Consider the following 22,155-nt stretch of genomic DNA (forward strand, 5'->3'; position numbering starts at 1 on the left):
TAAGAGTGTGGTTTCTGATAGGACAACCACACTCCATTGTCACATACCCAAAAGTGTGCTGGCAGCTCATCCTGAACCTCATGGGTTTAAGAACAAGTGACAACACAAAGTTGGGTCAAGTATGGATGGGGTGGATCTGGGAAGAGTGAGCGGTGTATGTAATCAGAGTGCAGGTTTTAAGATCCTAAATTCCGCTGTGCACGCAAACCAAAACATAAACTATGAGTTTAGATGGAAGTTTTTGAAATTTGAGGTTCAATTTTAAATCTTACAAGTTAACTGAAGGCTCCAAAGGATTCATTTTCTTTTGATGTAGGTTATATGATTAACAAATCAGAGAAAATGAAAATTTTAAACCTCTTTCATTTAGCAAGTTAATGATTTAATAGCCATAAACCCAGTACTGTTAAAGCACATTCTCAGGAAAAAGCACAGAGCAGTATCCTTCTCTTGCAAAGTCTTTAGTGCACAGGTCAATGAGACAATTAGACTCTCACAGGAAGGTTCTGCATGCCATCTTTGACCTCATTCATTATACGGTCTTCAGAAATTCTACAGCATGCCCATGGGCAAAGGCTATGAAAAGGGCAAATGTCTCTGTAAAACTATGGATGCTGTTTTAACGTGTGGATCCTTGAAACAATGCCTAGGGGGTGTCACGTATCCCAATCCGCTTTTGTGGGGCTGGGGAGATGGCTCTGGAGGTAAAGAAACTGCTAAGCAAGCATGAGGTTCACATAAAGCCTGTGGCAGCAGCATGTCTGAAATCCCAGTGGTCCTGAAGCAAGACTGGAGCAGGGGCAGGGGATCACAAGCTCACAGGCCGGCCAGCCTGGCTTAGGCAGCAGCAGACAAAAGATCCCATCCAAAAAGGCGGAAAGCAAAGACATACTCTTGCCTTCTGACCTTTCATAGGAGCCATGGCACACCCCCAGTCACACTCACACCCCCCACACAAAATAATAAAGCTGCTAATGCGGATATATCGTTAGATAAGCAACCCCCTTTCCCAGGATGTGAGCCACCTGACATGGGTGCCAGGAAAAAAACTCAGGCAGGACCTCTGCAAGACAGTGGGTACCACTAACAGCTGGGCCGTCTCTTCAAGACCACCATAATTTCATTCATTCATTCATTCATTCATTCATTCATTCATTCATTCATTCCAGTACTGAGAATGGAAACCAGGACCTTGGGCATGCTATACAAACAAGTTCTCCATTCCTGATCTTCATACTCAATCATCTCCATGTTCAATCTGAGAGTAAGGTCAACCTCCTTAGCCACAGAGCTCAAAGACTTACAGGTTAAATAGGATGTAGTTTGACTACCATGTTGAAAACAACCCCTTGTATGGGGAAAGTGTGCTCTCCAAAGCTCATGCAATTCCAGTCTTTAAAATATTGTCACGCCTCAGTCTAGGTAATCTTAATTAAACTTTTTGCTACAGTGAGGGAGCATCTTACGTAAGAAATATCTTCTAAATTTAATATATTCAAATCATCAATTAAAGTGTCCATAGTATTTCTTCTCAGTTAAATTCCTAAAGGCTGCCCAGTGTGGGTGCTGGAAACCAAACTCCTCTGGAAGAATGGTTAAGAATGTGCTCTAGGCCTCCTCTCCAAACCCTCACTTTGGATCTTACAAATTATATATTTAGAGTCTGATTATCAGTTACAAAACCTAGTTCTGTGAAGTGAAGGGGCTGGGTGATTGTACTTATTTTACAAGTGTTTTTGTTTTGTTTTAACACATTTCAATCACATATAAAATTGTATGTATCTATTTTTATAACGCACCTCTAGAACTTAGACTGCATCATCAGATTTTAAGAACTCAGGGAGTTTATTCCCCACATCTGTGGGTTTGTCGCATAACTGCACTGGTGGCACCGGACTTGAGACTATCAGATCTTCAAGCCGAAATGTCCTGATGGGAATGCACACCTGAGCTAGTGTCCTGGCTTAGTGAGAAGCGTCACTCTGGGTGCTGGGTACCTATAGTCAGTTTCCTTCGGAGCACAGCACACTGTAGAAGGTGGGACTCCGCAGGAGGGAGGCAGCCTCACCCTTGATCTAAGACATCGCAGGTCTCATGCATCAAGCACGAGAGATGTGAGCCACTAAAATAAAGAAAACCGAAGACAACATGACCTCTGGGGCCCAAAGGAAGCGGTTTAACATCAGCGAAGGGTGGTGACACACGAAGGACGCCGCACAGATCATAGCCACTTGGACTTGCATGTTTCATGCTGGCTCACCCAAGCCCGCAGCACGCACTGCGTGGGGACAGCAAGGCATGGGAAGGGCACAAGATCTCCCACAAACACCTCTGCTGCTTCCAGAGGCTCTGGGGCTGTGTTATCGTGGGTAGATTTATTGGTGTCAAAGGTAAAGCAGTTACTCTTCACTACCCAGGAAAGTCTGAGCTCTACTCGAGGAAGCCGAGGAAGCCCCAGGTGGATTAGAAGCTTGATTGAAGCACTGAGAGGTGACGCAGGACACAGCGTTTGCTCTCAGAATGGAGGTCTGGGTGCTTAATGGGAATAAATAGCTGATCCTTTGTCAGGACTTGGGGGCATGGCGATTTTTAATAGACTGTATCTTCCTGAACCACCAAAGACAAAGACTGCAGCTCCCTGTAATATGGATTTGAGAAAAGCAGAAATTATTCAACAGCAAGTTAGCAGAGAAGCAGAGAGGAAGCCAGCAGAAGCATACCCCTCTGCAAATGTTACCATGCCCTCTGTGGCTCTCAACGCCTCAGTCCAGCTTTAAACCCACCTTCCTTCCCAGAATGAGTGGCAATGGCTAGTTCAACCTCCTGCTCTAACTTCCAATGATGTAAGATGCCTTAGGCTGTTTCCCATCAGAGGGGATGTTTCTAGTGACAGGGCTGAGAACCTGGCTCTGTCCTGCTTGATGACGCACGGTGCCGAGGGACATCCTCGGACAGGAACACAGCTGCCTTCCTTTTCCTGGCGGACTGCTGCCCCTTTCCTAGCAGCTAGCTTCTTTGGCTGAAGATGACAGAGTTGTAAGCACAGTGAGACCCAAGCAGTGGCCCTTGCCTTCTGGGAGCCTGCTTTCTGCTGAACCAGGTTGTGTTGATTCTACTATAAAGGAAAACAGCTTGACTTTCACTAGTACAGAGAAAAATGTGCATTGCTGCAGAAAAACCACCTCTATAAAAATGCTGTCATTCAAACCGTTATTCCTGAATCCTTTGGGAAGTTGGTGGACACGGGGCTTACAAAGACAGAGCGCTCTCTGAGGCTGCTTGGATGCGTTTTCATCATGATCTTGTCTTAAAAGTCCTACCACTTTAAGCGCATCTTCGTTTCTTTTCTAGGGGCTTAACCATTTGGGAAAATGGTGCCACTTTTTTTTTTTTTTTTTTTTTTTTTGCCAGTCATTACATGGAAGCAGGAAACAGAATCAAGAGCTGAGGCAAATTACCTGGAACTTCAGAATAAGGTATTTTCCTGATACATCTCTGTTATTCTAAATAAATCAATATCTGTGTATCTATCACCCAAACTTAAAACTAATGTGTGTGTTTGTATGGTGTATACACAGGTGGGGGCCAGAGGAGGGAGCCCTGCTCCCTCACCCTCTGCCTACCTCACAAAGACAGTACCTCATTGACCCCCAAGTTGGATTGGCAGCTAGAGAGAGTCCAGTGATCCTCTCTTGGCCAAGTCAAGCTTTCTGTGCCTCAAGCCTGCTGACAGGATATAGTAATTCCCACCTTGCCTGTAGGTCAGGTAATATGTTAACATTCAGAAGGCGACAATACAGTTACTTTAGACACCAACTTACAGTCTCAGAGTAAGAGCAGCATTATGTATAGTATTATACACACACTGAAGAGCACTGGATCTATACTGTGATGGGAGCCAGACTACAGTAGCCTTCACACTCAAGCAGACAGGTCCCCAGCCCATCTGCAATGACCTGTATTTTGTAAGGCTCTGCTGAGCTGGGAACAGAGGCAGGTGAGGCTTGGATGAGGCAAAGCTTGCCAGAGTCAAGGGCTATCTCAACCACAGGCGGAAGCAGCATGTTAAGTCGATGGCTCTCACTCATCTCAAGACTGTGGCCCCTCTTCACCTGCTAGAAGGGTTGGCACTGTGCTGCTTGAGACCCCAGAGCACAGATGTACAATGCTGCAGGGAAGATGCACGGTCTGCGTGACCTCCACATCCTCACAGAAGCCCATCCTGCCGAGAACGCAAATGGCCCTGTTTGGGTGCATTCCCCATGTGGCACTCTGGCTCCAGGAAGACACTGCACAGCTTACGTCTTGCCAGAAGCTGGGCACACCCTGCTTTAACAGAAAGAAGCTACCTGCTTATACAATGTTCCATGGCACATGGAACAGGAGGACACTCAGAGCTGGCTACTTTCCTTATCCATGTTTGTCCTGGATGGCAGCACTGGCTGCTTCCTTGTAGAGAGGCTGTGGACCTCAGGGATAGACGGTACTGGCACACTCATAGGAGTGTGCCTCTCAGGGGACCAGGGCTGAAACAGTCCACTATGTCAAATCCTGACTCAAGACAACAAGCATGGGTCACATCTTTCAGACCCACCATGTTTAGAAAAAAGTGGTGTATCCCGTAATATGGAAACAGAGCAAACAAGGTAACAAATATTTAAATAACTTCTGTGGTTTTTTTTTTTTTTTTAAACAATGGCTTCTGTACTTTCTTAACCTTGCAAACCCTGTTTGTTATCTGTAGTTTTTTTTTTTTTTTTTTTTTTTTTTTCTTCATGAGCTAACAAGCAAAGAAAACAAAACCGACGAACTCTAGGTAGGTCCCCTGAGGCAGCTCTCTCCTGGAGGCAAAATTTGGATTGGCACAATTCCAAAGGGCAAAAGACACTTGAATGTAATCCTGGAAACCAAATCCCATGTGTCAGCAGACGTTAAGGTGCTCAGTCTATGACTTAAGATGAAATGTACAGAGTACACAGATTAAGGCAGACCCCCAGAAGACCATGTTACACCGAAAGGTACCTCCTCCTGCTCAAAACCATGTGCTCACGTGTGGGTGGGTGAGGGCAAGGGGGACTACATCAAACAAACATCGCAAGGCAATAAGCAAGACCAGAAGGACGGCGACAGGGGGGCGCCTACGCAGAAGGGGGCGAGAAAGGAAGCAGCACAATTTATGTATGTGAAAACGCCACAACGAAAGCTGTCGGCGTGTATACTAATTTAAAAATCAGCCCAAAATGTGTACTTGATATGCACTGAATGACTCCTTCCTTTGACACTGTAAGGACTGAAAGTGTTTACGATAAACTTGAAATAGAAACTGGATATTTACCTCAGAGACTGAGAAGGTCTCTGGATCAAAAGGAGAGCTCAATGAGACCTCTCCCAGGGAGAAGCGATGTCAAGGGAGCAAGGGAGGAGGGGCAGGCTTAGAGGCTCTCATCACCTCTTGTTTACACCACTGACAGTGGAAATGGACAGCCAGCGTGGCAGAGCCCAGCCATGCTTACAGGCAGAGCGCCATGCTTCATTTAACCACGCTATGAAGTGACATGGGAATCGGGGCTAGAACCTTAAAAACAGACTTAAACTCACACACACCAAAAGAAAGCAGTCTCATCCTAGGGCCAACGCTTTGGCCTCTGCTTCCATTTTCTAGGTCCACTTTTAAAGGACAAAGCTAAAACATGTTCAAAGCCCTTTCACTTAAGTTTAAAAAAAAAAAAAGGAATATGCTAGGCTTGGGAGTGTACACCTGCAATCGAGCACACTAGAGGATGAGGCAGGAGGATTGCTGGGAGTCCCTAGGTTACATAGTGCACTCTGGCTAGCACAGGCTACAGAGTCACAGAGAGACAGACAGACATGAAAAGTAAGCAAGCATCAATTCTTATTCCTGTGTAGCAGCCTTCTGGGTGTATGAGTCAAAGGCCCACAGACGCCTTGTGCACATCACCTAATTTAAGCATCAATAGCCAGTAAGGTCGACTTAGTGGCTATTTTTACAAAGCAGAACTTCAAAGAAATTATTCCTTAGCTTATGGTCAAGAAAGTGGCACTAAGTGGAACTCAAACCCCCAAAGCTCGTAACAACTACACAATTAGAGTTCACTGATATGTCTTCTTTTCCAAAAAGACAGACACAGATGAAGAACCAGAAAATTTAAATTTAAAAGTGTCGTTACTTAAATTATTTCAGTAAGTCCATTTCCTACAATAAGGTAAAAATAGGAATTCGAAGAATTATTTTTTCATTTCGAGAAGCCTAAAAAGAGCCAGGTGTAATGGCATGCATGTGCTGGGATTCAAACTGTGTGTTATTACACCTGGCATGCCAGGCTTCTCGAAAGTGAGTTGCAGGCCTGCCAGAGCTACACAGAGAGATCCTATCAAAAGGAAAAGAAAAGCCTGAAAAAATGTATTCACATAGCGAAGCCCTTAATCACACAAAGATCCTGAAAATTGGCAAATTCAACATTCCTTCAAAAAATGTGTAAAATTTTGGGTTTATTTATAAATCATCCTCAATTATGCTTTTGAACCCTAAACCACATTTCACATATCACAAATTTTAAAATGGAGTCATCTCTAAACAATGCTTGCACAACCATCTGCTCCGGTGTTCAAGATTAATCCAATTACAAATTGGATGAAGAAACAAGAGACCCAAATAGCTGGAGTTACTGTAATTCTTAACATGAAAAAAAAAAAAAAAAAAAAAAAAAAGGCAAAGTTACAAAGTACCTTTTATCTACAGGAAAAACAAAAGGGGAATCAACTCCAATGCAATAAACTAAAAATAGACCGGAGGCAACACTCAGCTGCTTCCAAACACAACTGCCCAGGAAAATGAACCAGGACTCTAGGTCTAGAGCAGAAATGAAACAACATAAGCCAGAAATAGTCTTCATCAGAGAGCAAGATGGCTCTCAAAGGCACATGTACTGTATGCACGTTACACCTACAAGAAGTTAGGGACTGAGGAATAGATGGCTTGGTCTGGTAAAATGCTCGCTGTCAAGCATAAGGTCCCCAGTTCAAATCTATAAACGCATGTAAAAAGCAGGGCATGCTAGCCAGGCATGGTGCCATACACCTTTCATCCAAGTGCTCTCAGAGGCAGGTGGATCTCTGTGAGTTCAAAGTTCCAGCAGGGCTACACAGAAAACCCTATATCAAAAAACAAACAAACAAACAAACAAACAAACAACAACAAGAAGCTGAGCATGCAAGATGAGAGGAAGAAATCCCTGGAACTTTTGGTCACCTACCCAGGCCTCTATGGGGAGGTTTCAAGGAATGGGAGACCTCATTTAAACAAAAGACTGAAGGCAACTGCAGAATGACATGAGGTTATGTGCTGAACCACATGCACACAAGCTTCCATGGGCATGTGTATACACACACACACACACAGACACACACATACACAGACACACACACACATACACAGACACATACACAGACACATGCAGACACACACAGACACAGACACGCACAGACACACACACATACACAGACACACACACACACAGACACACACACATGTAGACACACACACACAGACACATACACAGACACACATACACACACACACACACAGACACAGACACACAGCAGCATCACAAACAAAATGGAATCCTATAGAATAGACACAGAGAAGCTCTCATTAACCATAGGGGGGAAATAAAGTAAGATATCTAAACAACTCTAGTCCATATATTCTCATATCACTTTTGAGAGAGCCTTACTTACCATTTTATAAATAGGTACTTATTAGCTTATGTGGGGAGTGTGTGTGTGAGACAGCCCATGGTTGATGATGAATAGCCTCAATCATTTTCTACCTTACTTTTTGAGACAGGCTCTCTCTCACTGAACCTGGCTAGAGATCTCTAGCCTGTCTCTACTTCCCCACCTTTGAAGATATTAAAAGAACGGTTACTCATTTATGGTAATAGATGGTGTTGTGATTTAGAGAAGAGAGCATTCAGTCTAGCAGCACTTTGCTAATGCAAATAATACAAAGACTGTTAGATTAGTCCTAGCGTGCACACACAAAGCATGCTTACAGGACTCATGTTTTCCTTTCTCTTTGTTTCTGTTTTGTTGTTTGAGTCAGGGTCTCTCTATGTAGTCCTGGAACTCACTATGATCATTAAGGCTTCCAACTCATAGAGATCCTCCTGCCTCTGCCTGGGATTAAAGGTATGTACTACCACACCTGGTATACTCCATGTATTCTAGAACTAATCTGAAGGCATCTATTGCATAAAACAATGATGAGTGTTTACTGCAATACAACACAATGTGGATTTTAATTATTCTTACAACACAAATATATATGAAGATGATGCATATGCTAATTAGCTGTTAGCTACTCTATGAAATACATGTATTTCAAAATACCATGCTGTATACAGCACATGTATACAACTTTTTCAATTAAAAGTTGGTGTCCTGAAAGAGATGATAAATATAGTGTATCCTAAAGTTTAGTTTACAGTCATAGGAAATGAGATGGACTTTAGGTGAGACTAAGGCTTGTCCATGATGATGATGATATATATCTCACTAGCATCATATATATATGGATCAAAACAATATTTCTATACTTGTAGGCATGCCTAAAACTTTCTGCAACAAATGTTTAAAAATGGAATTATCCACCTGAAAAACTAGTCTTTATCTTTTCACAGCCTAAAGAACACCAACTCCTTAGCTATTTGCCATGTAGTTCATTCTAGCAGCATCGCACACTGCAGATGCCCTAGAAAACTGCTCTTCATCCCCCTGTCTGTCCAGAACAGGCTAGAATGAGCGTCCTAAGATTACAATGAAAGAACCCTGGGCTGGAGAGATGGCTTAGTGGATTAAGAGCACTGGCTGCTCTTCCAGAAGACCCTGGTTCAATTCCTAGCAACCACATAGCAGCTCACGCCTGTCTAGTTCCAGGGCTTCTGATACCCGCACAGAGACATCCATGCAGGTAAAACACCAATGAACATAATAATAAAATTAATTTAGGGAGGGAGGGGGAACTGGGATGGGTATGTATAGTGAAAAATAATTTTTTTAAAATAAAAAACAACACAAAACAAACAAAAAGGCACACCACACTTCCTTACACAGTGCCCAGCCTGGGATAGACCCTGGTTTTCCAACATGTAAAGCATCTCCAGCTACAAAGACATACCAGGATAAAGGGTAAGACAAATGGGCTGGGCTCGTGGGACCCCAGCCTCAGCCCCGCTTCCAAAGAGCAGCTTCTCCACTACCTTCTTTCCAGCCTGGCACAGCAATGGGTGGCCTCACCATGGTGTGATGTCACAGTTTTCCCACAGCAAAGCTTATCAATGAACAGCCCCATCTGGACTTATGACGAACTGCTATGAGCTTAGGTTCATCCTGCCTTTTGCTCCTTCCTAACACACTCAAAGGGAGCTTGGTTAAGTTTTAAAATCGGAACCCTTTTGACTAGTCAGTCCTACCCGGCTTGTGGACAGGTCTTGGGATGTAACTGTGGGTGAATTCCCTGTATCTGAGTGCTTTGTGAAGAGGTCTTGGGATGTAACTGTGGGTGAATTTCCTGTACCTGAGTGCTTTGTGGGCAGGTCTTGGGATGTAACCATGGGTGAATTTCCTGTACCTGAGTGCTTTGTGGACAGGTCTTGGGATGCAATCATGGATGAATTTCCTGTACATGAGTGCTTTGTGATGAGGTCTTGGCATGTAACCGTGGGTAAATTTCCTGTACCTGAGTGCTTTGTGAACAGGTCTTGGGATGTAACCATGGGTGAAATTCCTGAACCTGAGCGGTCTACTGGATTTGAGTTCACTGCTTCACGTGTTGCTGTCCAATTTGCCAATCTGTTCCAGGTGCTCAGTGTGCACTGGCCTCCAAGAACAGACACTTGCAGTTTCTTGACTGGCAATATTCAGCCTACATCCCAGCACAGTGGTACCCTCACCCAACCTCCACACAGCTGATAGGACCACCCTCACTGAGTTGCTACAGCAGACAGTTTCATAGGCCTCAATGGGGTGGGCTTCTGAAACACACTCGTATCCAGCTGGTTATGGGATGCCCCATGACCAGGCTTGAGACTCTTCAGCGTTCTCTGACCCTCCATCCCAACCCTCTACCTCCCAGGCAGAAAAGAGCACAGACTCAAGTGACTTTACTCCTGCTCCCTGCTGTCCCTAGACCTTCTACAAACCCGGCCAATTCTGGGCAAACTTCTTGCTCTTTCACTGATGTCAGGTGATGAAATATAATGTGAACTAAACACTTCACTGGGAAATACTGACATATTTGTCCACCTCTTTACTTCAGCTTGTCTGTGATTCTAGAACAAACTCTTCCTGCACAGAACATTCCTCTCCCTTTCAGCTACCTAAGACTTTACATCAGAGCAGTCATGCAGAGGAGGGAAAACTTCTGACCCTACCTTGAGGTTCAACCCACCACCTCAGCTTAATGAACCCTGCAATCCTCAGCCACGTTTAAGACAGAGCTTCACTCAAATCACTCAAAGTGAACCTGAGGTATACACGTCAGAGGAAATAATCTCCCATTTCTGTTGTGAGAAATCTTCCACACCTTGAAATTATGAAGCTATTTTAAATTTCACATTTAGGTGTATGGTTCATCTGAATCTATAATTATGTACAGTCATCCCTTGGAAGCTACACAGCATCAGCTCTAGGGCTGTGGTTCCCCATATGAAAATCTGCAGGTGCTGGTGTCAGCTGTGTCAAATTGTGTTCTACGTGCACAAAAACCTGAGTATATTCAAATGCTCTCTTTTAATACCCAACATGATATAAATGTTACAGCAATCAGTCAACATTTGAAAGAACTTTCTGTCCCATAGAAAATGAACCCGCAGTTGGGGAGGGACCATTGTGTATGAGAGAGGGGCCACTGCTCACCTTCCCATAGTAATGATTATAATCATTCCATGCCTAGCCAGGTCTTCCCTTCCCTAGTCTGCTAAGTTAGCAGACAAGCTTTCCTCCTGTGAGTCTTTGTCTACAAGCCAATCTATGTCCTGGAGAAGTATTCTGTCACAGGCCTTGACATTTGGTAGAGAAAACAGCAACCTTCCTTTCCTGTGATCTGGCTCCTTGTTTTGATTCTTCAAAGCCCTTTGTTCTTTGTGTATACCCCAGAACCTACTCTCCAGTTTCCATGGGAAAAGAATATATTTTCAGTTACATCTACAGATCAACTTGGCAAGAGGACCTTTTGACAATGAGTGTTCATTTTCAATAAGTATCATTACCCTTTTTTTTTTTTCTGTATAAGCGGATGGGTTTTATTGGGGGTGACAGCTAAACTTGATAAGGTTGTTATTTTCAGCTATTGCTCCAAATATTTCCTTTCCTCTGTTGATAATTTACAAAAATGTAATTCTGTATGCAACAACCTTACCAAATATTTTTACTTTCATCATTTCTCTACGGATACTATGTGTCTTCTATGTAGTGAATAGTGATAATTTCATTTCTCAAGTTTTTGTGTGCTGTGTCTATGGCTGTGGGCTCTAAAAAACTAAAATTAAAAAGAATGAATGAAGAAATGAAGCAATAATCCTGTCCAGTTTCTGATGCTGTAACTGTCTCAATGTCTCATCACTAAGCATCTGGTGTAGCCACTGACACTGGACATCCTCTTCTGCTGCAGTTTGCTGCAGTGCTTCTAACTGGGGGCAAGTTCATCTACCAGGAAGGGCCACTTGTGTCTTCTCTAATCTGTGGATGCTGCTGAGACAGGGAATGACATTCACAAAACGTCCCCTGGGCCCAGAATTTGCTGACTCTGTGCTTTGTGCCTTTTACATTGTATCAGTGACACACTGAAACCCACAGCTAAACCTTTACCTAAGAGAATTATTTGGGGAAAAGTGCTACAAGTTAAAAGGTCAAAGCTCAAAGGAAGTTATGTACAAGTCCAGAGAACTGCTCCTTTGGAATCTGGCCCAGATGGCAAGGCCTTGTCAATGTAACCAAGAGCAGTATGCTAGAGGCTGACCAACTACAGATACTTTGCATTGGGGTGGAGGTACTGTCTTAATGCAGTTGGGAATTTAATCATTTTTATATTAATCTTATATCGGAAAAATAATTTAATGAAAAATCAGAAAAATGCTTGACATTACTCTTAAAATTATCAGTGTATCAGTTAAACTGTGTTTATAATTAGTAGCTTCTTACTTCCTATTTATAAAAACAATTTATAATCCATATATACCCATATAGCCACTGATTATAGGGGAGACTTTTAAAACACAGGCATTTGAAACCCTCCTGGCAAAGTTACCTTATCCAAGCAGGCAGTTGTAATGGCTTATGACAATTTCCTAACTTCTCTATGCTTGATACAACAGAGTAACAGAAGACTGTCTTCACAGTTACAATTTCAATGGGATGCATCTTGCTGTGTAAATGTAAGTTTTCTGGTTAGGTCACTACTTACTTATATTTTCTCTCCCTACGACTTGGCCTGAGTTGATCTTTTCTAAACAATTCCAAGTTGCATATCTGTACCCTTCTGTGTATGACTGAGAGCAGAATACATTAATACAGTAAAACCAAACTGAATACAAAACAGCTACTGTCTTGTGACAGCACATATACAGAAGGGTGAAAGGTCAGAGGGGAATCTCACAGGTCACAGCACTGGACAGCTGCTTGGACCAGGCGCTGTACTCATTTGGGTATTTGGGTAACTGTTATCTCAAGAACTTAGTTTTTGATCTTTCTAAATATTTTGCTTGTTTTCTCACAAGGAAAAAGAACATTTGTGTTTACTAAAAGGTTGTCTTCTCTCAGATACATGGCATGTTGGATTTACTAGCAGGTGTTTAATTTCCTGGACACACCTCAGTCCTGTGTCCCTGCAGAAGAACTGTGAAAGACTTTCACTACCAGCCCCGCCGGCAGTAACAGTGGACCCTACTGAGAGAGAAAACTCAATAAAAGAAAGCTGTTTTAATCTAGTCAGTTTCTAAGTGTCACATGAATTTTTAAGACATTTTAAAACCCACTTATAGTTTCAAGAGAAATGCAAATTATGGCACTTTTTAACAGGGGGAAGTTCACCTCAGATCGTGGTGTGTACACTGGTCCTGGACAAAGCTCGAGACAGGGCGGTCAGAATCATGGTGTTTCACAATCTACAGTATAAACACTCAGAAGACTGTTCTGCACACATTAACCATTAACATGTCCTCACAAAGAAAACAGGATGTCTCTCTTGTTGGCAATTTTATAAAATACGTCTCCACACGAACACCAACAAGCACTCTACCACACTGTCCGTGAACTTGTCAGAAACCAGAGAACTGTGGTGTCTGTTGCATCATGTCATTTTGGACTCTCTACCACTACCCCATCACTAACGTTATTAGAGCATATGAAATGGGTGTGTTCAGTAAATCCTGGCCTTAGTGACAGCCTTTGTGTAAATTTAACTAGACTGACAGTAGGCTGGCAACATTACTATTCACTCAAGACCAACAAGAAGATCGAATGACTAGGAACAAAAATAGCACTGGGAGGCAGTCATAAAAGATGAATGACGAAACGGGAACAGAGCGTCAGTTTCAATGGGTGGTTCTGGGAGCCTTACTCCACCGAAGGCTCTAGACATTCCCTGAAAGCCCAGCTGCCCATGCTCTGGCCCTACCCTCAAGCCGACATTCCTCAAAGCAGACAAAGAAAGAGCATGCCAGTTAAATCCTGTCCTGGAGGAGCAACACAAACACCCGATACTGGGGAGGAAGCAGAGAAAAGCACTCATATTCACGTCCTCAAGCTGCGTGTCAGTGACCACTGACTGCTGTCCAAGGCTGCCATACCTGTGCTTTTTGATGCCATTGGAGAGCGCATCTCCACCACCACAATCCTTTCCTTCAGACATTCTGTGTTTCCCACTGCTCACGGGCACTTCGTTCTCTTCAAAGGAGTGTGCTGTCACAGCTTCCAGGCAAGTCAGGGACCCCTCGGACTCGGAACCTGTGGCAGAACAGGCTCATGGTGAATGTACTGAACAAGGGTGCCAGGCTTCACTAACAATGGATATCTCCCTCAAGGCCTCGGGCTGTGAAACTCAAGCAGCCTACTTTGTCCTTTTCCCCAATCCACAAACACCTCCTCAGGGATTTCAGGGAACCCGCTCCCACAGCGGCTCACATGGATTTATGTGACAGATGTACACTTATATAAAGTTACAATTAAACTGATTTTATATACTTAGAGGTAGCCAAAGATTGCCGAGTTCTTTAAGAAATCATATTCAGCAGTCTCCCACCCCCAATTTTCTATTCTCTTCCTTCTCAAGGCATTTTAACTATAGCTTACCCCAAAAAGGTTGAATTTTAAAACCTCATGTATAATGGAAGGTCTACAGTGGCTGTACTTATGAGACATTTAAGTCACATCAAATCCCGCAGTAGCAAAGGAAAGATAATTAAGAAACCATGTGACATCCCTGCCCTGGCACCATTCATCTGAATCCTTGTGTCCTTGCATCAGCCATGAGGCAGGTGGTCTAAGGGTGGAAACGCCACATTTCCAGTTGCCTATGTACTCAGAAGGGAGCCATCTGCTTGCTGGGGACCAAGATGATGATTCACTTCTGTACCCTCCATGGCAACTGCCCAGACTTTCACAGTCCGCATCTCCTCTGAGCATCTCCAGAATGCTTTGGGGAAGGTGAGACGAGGCTCTGGATTATCAGCATGTATGTTAGCAACCTGCTTTACGAGTGGTGTCTGAGGATCTGAACCCGTTTTTCTGACTCCTCACTTAATAGTTTGCTTCTGCTCAAAGCAGTAGCTACCCACTCTCCAGAAAAATTTCTTTCAGGAGGCCTCTGTCCCTGGTAAAGCAATATGCAGGAGCGTCTATGACTTCCCATTTGACTCCACCCACATGTGCTTGGCTCTCACAACCTGCTTGGTGTGTGATAGTGTCAAACTCTCATCTGCTATACATATGTATGACAGTTCAACTCAGAAGCAAGTAGATGAGGCCTCCTTTACCCCAAGTGCATGCCTGGCTCAATGCATTGAGTCTTAGGTTGATTCAGAAAGAAGGAAACGCTGGGCCACAGTAACTGCCACATCACTGTCCCAGCTGGGAGCAAGGCCACAGCTCCATTCACAACAAAGACACACACTAGTAGACCTCCCCTACCCCCTTTTTGGCTTTGCCATGGTTTTAGCTCCTTGAGGTCAACTTTGGTTCAGCAACTACACAGAAGATCGCAGAAACCACTGGCAAGCTTTAAAGTGAGCGCAGCAAGGTGATAAGACTCCACACCCCTACCTTGTCCTGAAGTATGTCATGGTAACTGGCGTAACCGAAAGCACTGGGCCAAGGAGGTACAGGACCAAGCATGCGTCAAAGAGGAGCACGTCTAACAACTTGCTCATCTGCAAACTATTAAGAACTTCAAGAGTTTATCAACTTTGATGACTTGAAATGCATTTGTAGTTTGCAATTTAGATGTCAAAGAAAATCAATCAAGTAAACAAACTGGATTTATTCTGAGACATTGCTATATACAGAAGACTGTGTTCGCAATTTAAGAGACACGAGTGACAGGGAGGGACTCATCTACTTAAAAAGTTGCTTTTTTTTGTTTGTTTTTTTCTGAAAAGCAGATGTATGGTAAACAAGAGATAGCGGGAACTTCTATGAGCAAAGACAGTCTTTTCGAACAAGATCTCAGTGTGGTGAGCACCCAGCTGGAGCCCCATTTTCTTCATGTGTACTCGTCATTTTAGGACTACGTACACGGGGTCACCACGCTCATCCCAGGGGCGCGGAATCCGATGGCACTGCAGACCCTTTGTCTCTGGCTAGTGGCACCTGTGTCCCTTTTCTTTATCATGTCCCTGTTCCTCCCCCTCCTCCTGTCCTCCCTTACTTCCCAACTCCTCGCTATGTGGTCTATCAGCTCAAAAGGTCTGACAAAGGCTCCCGGTTACCTCTGTTCTGCGGAGCCCAGCGGCCATTTTTCAGTCCTAACTGTGACTCACCTACCATTTGTGACAATGCTCAATTCACTCCTCCCTTCGTAGGAGCCATGCGCAAAGCAGGCACACGAGATTCCCAGACAGTGAGATCTGGCAGCTGCACATGGTCTGGCAGAAGGTGCCCAGTGTGGGAAATACATGTGTCCAGTAAATTGTTCCAGGTACAAAAGCAGAAGTCAGAATAGGGACAGTGGGCCACCGGGTAGCAGGTCACTTCATAGTGGAGACGGTGTCAGAAAGGGTTATAGAATGAGCTGAGTAGGCTGACAAGGACTGGGAGTAGGACAACGGAGTCACCACATAGGCACGGTCCTGGCGAAAGGCGACAAAATGAGCTAGCGTGGGAGCAGAAAGATGCTTACAAAAGAGCAGAGGAAGATGCCGGAAGGAGCTTGCATCATGTACCTACTGCAGAGGATAAACGTGTGTATGCGTGTGTGGCAGGGGGTGGGAGGTAGCAAAAGCAGGTAAAGATTGAAGAGGATGTAAAACAAGCCAAAGGACGGTGTCTTCCTGTTTTGCATCGAAAGTAACTGAACTTCTGTTTTCAAGCAATTGCTATTTACTTGCTGGTTAAGATGTGCTATGCAGCTGATCATTCATGAAGGTAGGAAGCTCAGAGCTCTTGGCACGTGCAGAGCCTCAGGACAAGCATTGCAGTGGCAGCCGTGGAAGTCAATGTGCTGAGGACCACCTTCACTGCCACAGGGACCTGTCCCATGGAGCCCACCTTTAGTATCAAACACATCAATCCATTTTCAGCATCACTGTTTTAAAAGGAGGGCTGTGGTTGCAAACTATTTATATGCAAATATCTTTATCTAGACCAGATGCCAACCCTTCATTATTCATGTTTCCCAATTTCCCACTGCAGTTTGCCCTCATCAGCACCAAGGCCATAGCTGCTGTAGGGCATAATAATCTTCACCAGAGCCTATCCACGCAGGTCTCCCGCTAGATTCAGTGCCTCTGAGGTGATCATTCAACTCTGTAACCTCTTCAATTCTGTCCCGCTGTAAGTGGCCAATAGGCCAGGTCTTAAGACTATCCACTGTTCCTGGCGGATATTACCGCTTTAAAGGGAAACACAGCTTTGGAAAATATTTCATGCCTCCATGTGTTGGCTACTTCTCCTGCACTATTTTAGGCCACAGAACTTAGAGAAACCACATCTGGAGTTCTAAGTTTGAGAGAGGCGGTAGTTTTGGGGGTAGATGGGGTTACAGTGGGTATTTCACACATTGCTGTAAAAGGCTTCCTCCCCAGCTTTGAACTACCTGAAGGCTCTAGAGGAAGGTCTTGTGGTTTCTGGGTCTGGTGATTAAATGAGAATGGCGCCCATATATTGTCATGTGTAGTCTCCAGTTGAGGAACTGACTGGAAGGATTAGGAGGCCTCACTGCTGGAGGAGGTTGGTAAATGGGGATATTGATATTTCACAAGCCCAGTGTCTCTCTCTCTCTCCCTCTGTCTGCTGCCCATGGCTCCAAATGGCTCTCAGTTACTTCTCCAGCCCTTGCCTGCTTGTGTGCCTCCACACTCCTGCCATGATGGTCATGGACCTCTGCAACTGTAAGTAAGCCCCCGTTAGGTGCTTCTTTTAAAAGAGCTGCCCTGGTCACAGTGTCTTCACAGCAATAGAAGAGATGCTAAGACACAGGGGATGCACCCTGGAAAGGGCTGCTTCTCTTCACGAGACCAACAGTGCTATTTCAGTGTGGGCTTGCACCACGATATGCTGCTGTGTCATGGCAGGCCTGAAATCAGCCAACTGGTAATGGGCTGAAACTTCCAGAACTGTGAACCAAAATAAACCTTACTTCTTTAAGTTAATTATCTCAAGCATTTGCTGTAGTGATGAAAAGCTGAAAAACTCAGATAGGAACGGTGACACACGGCAACGTGAAGGTACCTAATCCCGGCACACGGCATATTTAAAATGGTCAGTAAGCTTGATAAATTTTATAACAAAACAAACAAACAAAACCCCACAAAAATGCAGCTCTAAACAAACACTTGACACGCTGAGGCCAAAGGCCTTATACATTCAATGCATGCATGCTCTGTTTATTCTGGTCTGTTCAGCTCTGAGCTCAAGAACACTTTCAAAAGATCACCACATGGGAGCATAACGATTTTTCTACTATCATTACATACAATGTAAACATTTTTGGAGACAGAGGACTGCCAAAGGGATTGCGACTAAGCAGTGGTGGTGGGAACTGGAAAGGCGGGGCCCGACTGGAGAAATTGGATGCTAGGGATGCGCCTTTGACAAATGTACTTCATCCCTGGTACCTGCTCACCCTGCCTTGCCCACTGCCCAGTCACTACAGGCTAAGTGTCTCCTTTACTGTGTTCCCTTGATGCTCTGACTCACTACAGGCCTACTGAAGCTGAACCAGTCGACTCTGGCCTGAATCCAGGAGTGAAACGGGCCTTTCCTCCTGTAAGTTGACTTGCTCAGTGACAAAATGTGACTAACACAGTCCCCTTTCTAACAAAGACAGCAGGAGCCCAGGACTGTGACTGGAGTACTATGACTCCAATACCACGCTAGAATTAAGATAACCCTTGCCTCCGCCTTTCCAGGGTTATAGGCATATTCCAGGTATTGATTCATTAATCCTTCCTACAATTAAAGGCTGGAAGAACAGGTCAGAGTTCACAATCAAATCCTGCCAAAAAGTATCCTGGGTTGTCCCGGTAAGTGCTCTAACATGACCTTTGAAGAGTAGCCTAAGAACAAACAAGCACAAACAGAAGACTCGAAAGAACCATGGACAGCATCCAAATCACACTTCCTCCTCTTTCTTATGGTTACAGGAAAGGGCAAGAAACACAGCTCAGTTTAAAGCTTTCATTGTTTATAGCTACCCATGAACTAGGACTCTTCTTAAAATGCCTGCAGTAACCCAAACTGCAACTTCCAATGCCAGGGCAACAATCCTATTTAGCAATAGGCATAACCTCATAAACTCAAAAATAACAGTAATAAATGAGTGAACAGAACAAAGAAATAAAACTAACCAAATCATACTTAAAATAAATTATGAACTGAAAATAGGATGACTGTAGAGACGGCTGCCAAGAGACTGCTGTAGTAATTTGCAAGGTGGTGACGAAAGCAGGAACAGAATCCTGGCCATGCGCGAGGGTCATAGGCACTCTAGGCATCCTCCCTAGAGAAAGGCTGAGGGCAAGGTAGTGCTTGCAACAGAGCTTTTCAAAAGCCTCTAAGGAATAACCGAGCACTCTTTTCTTCCGTTTGTAAGACTTGAAGAATGGCATGACCTACAATATGCAGGGTTCAGGAAACCTTAATGTATCTGTGTACTAAGTCTCAAGTTGCCTAATTAGTCTCTACTGACAGACTTTTTCAAAATTATTTTCAGGGAGGTTACAGACAGAGTTGGAGCCCAGTTACAGAGTAACTGTACTTCAGAAGGGAGTTTCCTGTGACCACAAATCAACCTGCCACACACTGGCTGAAGGACTGGCTTCAGAGATAGTCAGGAGGGATTAATGAGATGCGGCTGATGCCTTCCAGGTAATCAACGTTCACTACAGTGGAAGACATAAGAAACCACATCTGAAAACACACATGTTAGAGAATATGGCGGGACCTAATTTTGGGGTAGTCAGAGCCAGCTTCTGAGAAAACATGATAAATAAGCTTCAGCAAGAAGGATGAAGATGATGACTTCAAGGCAAGGTAGAACAGTGGGTGCTGGTAAGAACTGACAGGCAGCCACAGCCAAAGAGGCCAGTCACAGGGAAAGACAGGGCCGTAGAGTCTGCTGTTACATTGTATCAGGTCACAGAGTTTGCATTTGAACCCATAGGACAGGAGTCGTTGGAATACATTGCTGGCTGGTTAGGGGTCAGAGTCTGCCATAGCCTGGCAGCTGTCTCTAAGCTCAACAATATGGAATTCCCTGCCTCCCCAGCAAGGCTCCCTGCTCTCTGCCTGCCTTTATCTGGAGACTGTCCCTGGGCATGGAGGTCTCACCTTATCTGAAAGCTATCTCTAAAGCAGATGCATGATTCACCTTTAGCTTGGGACAGATTCCTGCCGGAAGACTTTGCTAGGAGCTCTGCTATAGGACCCTACTGCCACACACTAAGCCTTGTGATAAGACAGTGCCACTTAATGCAAATTAGGGTTTGTCCCCAGGATCCCCAATCCTATATATTCCTTTTACTCTGGAATAAAGTTGAGCTGATTCACTGGATCTGTCTGGGGAAGGGGTAACTGTCTCCATTCATGACTATGGGCCTCTTCTGCCTCTTTCCCCTCTCAGACTGATGACGGTCAGGCAGAGAGGGACAAGGACAATGCAATTATTTTACAAGATGATGATTAGCATCTGCTTTGGCTTTGCACATGGCCCTGGTGTACCATTTCTTATGGCTATGGTAACAAATACCACAGACTTAAATTAAAATTTAATAATTTGGGATTGTTAAAAATCCCCAATGTCCCAACATCAGCTTCCCTAAGTCAAAACCAGAGAGATGGCAGGACAGTACTGTGCCCGGGCTCTGAAGGCTTCCTTTCACCTGCATGACTGCAATAGTCCCAGACTCCTATTTCTACCCCATGTCACCTCTCCTCACATAGCTCTTTTATGAGGGCATTTGTGAAAGGACTTTGGTCTAACCAGGGTCGCTGCAAGGATCCTAACGAATCCTATCTGCAAGGATCCCATTTTGCAAATGAGGTGCTGTCTACGAGTTCTAGCAATTGGAAGGTGGGCATATGTCTGGAGATCTGCTTCTCAGTATACCATAGCCAAGAACATAATGAAAACCAGCAACAAGGAATGGAAATAAGGAGACCTATTATAAGAGCAGGGTCGTGTCTGTGGGGTCAAAAAAGAGTAGGCTGGGTGGGGCACCAGCGGTGAGTGAAGGCTAGACCAGTGCTGTTCGCACTCACTTACTCACCCAATTTATATTTGCTGAGTACACCTTTTGACTACCATCTGTGAACTGAACGAAAGCACCTCCCCCATCAAGTAGCTTATAGTCCAGTTGTGTGCAATCAACAGAGGCTTATTATGTGAAAAATATTACTGGAATAGAAAATGCCTGTAACTATATCCAGGAAAAGAAAAAAGATCATAGAAAGTGAGATATTAAACACAATAGATTATAGATATCTCGGCTAAGAGACTTCCAGAAAGAGGGATTAACAAAGAGCAAAGGCTTGAGGGTACACATGGCAAATTCAAGACTGGGCGTCGGCTCACAGGAGTGAGGGAAGTGACAAGGCAGGTTACCTGATGCTTACAGAGAAGCAAAGTCATTGGAGAGCTCGGTGCACAGGCAATGCAGATCCAGGCCTGCCAAGGATGCCTCAGCATCCAATACTAAAATACTGTGAGATCTAAGACACATGCAGGAGGGCCAGTTAGAGGACTGCCGATTGGCTGTAAGCATGGGTACTTAGCAACACTCAACAACAGCAGAGGCAAGTCTATGGCCAAGGACACAGAGATGAGGATAAAGAGTCACTGCAGACTGAACCGCACAATGCCTTAATGTGAGCAATAGTGGCTATACCTCTAGGCTTCAGTAAAGGACTATTTTGATTATTTTTTTTTTCTGTTGCTGTGATTATCACTAGGGGAGATGTGTTAGTTACTCTTCCATTGCTGTGACATAATGCCAAGACCAAGGTCTTTATAAAAGCATTGAAGCTGGGCAGTGGTAGTGCAGGTCTTCAACCCCAGTACTCAGAAGGAAGAGGCAGGTGGATCTCTGAGTTCAAGGCTAGCTGGTCTACAGAATGAGTTCCAGGACAGTCAAGGCTACATAGATAAATCCTGTGGAAGGAAGGAAGAAGGAAGAAGGGAGGGAGGGAGGGGAGAGGGAGGGAGGGAGGGAGGAAGGAAGGAATTTAGATGGCAGAGCAAAGGCAGGGCAGCTGATAACTGTCCTTGCTTCACAAGTGTGTGTTGTGGGGGCAGAAAGGCACACTGGGAAAGGCACTGGTCTTCTGAAACCTCAAACCTTGCCCCTGACAAACCTTTTCTAATGGAACCACACTTCCTAATCCTTCCCAAACAGTTCCACCACTCAGGGACCAAACATTGAA

The 22,155-nt window shown here is 44.4% G+C and overlaps 1 protein-coding gene across 2 annotated transcripts in view; it reads right to left on the minus strand.

Moving 5' to 3' along the window:
* Osbpl1a (oxysterol binding protein like 1A) overlaps nucleotides 1–22,155 on the minus strand; it is a 168,162-nt gene that overhangs the window by 46,239 nt on the left and 99,768 nt on the right. For both annotated transcript variants that reach the window (XM_051202119.1, XM_051202120.1), the window contains one exon: nucleotides 13,869–14,025. In XM_051202119.1, the coding sequence (XP_051058076.1) occupies nucleotides 13,869–14,025 (157 nt within the window). The remainder of the gene's footprint in view (nucleotides 1–13,868; nucleotides 14,026–22,155) is intronic.

This window comes from Phodopus roborovskii, unplaced genomic scaffold (assembly GCF_943737965.1).
Source record: "Phodopus roborovskii unplaced genomic scaffold, PHOROB, whole genome shotgun sequence".
Classification (NCBI taxonomy): Eukaryota; Metazoa; Chordata; class Mammalia; order Rodentia; family Cricetidae; genus Phodopus; species Phodopus roborovskii.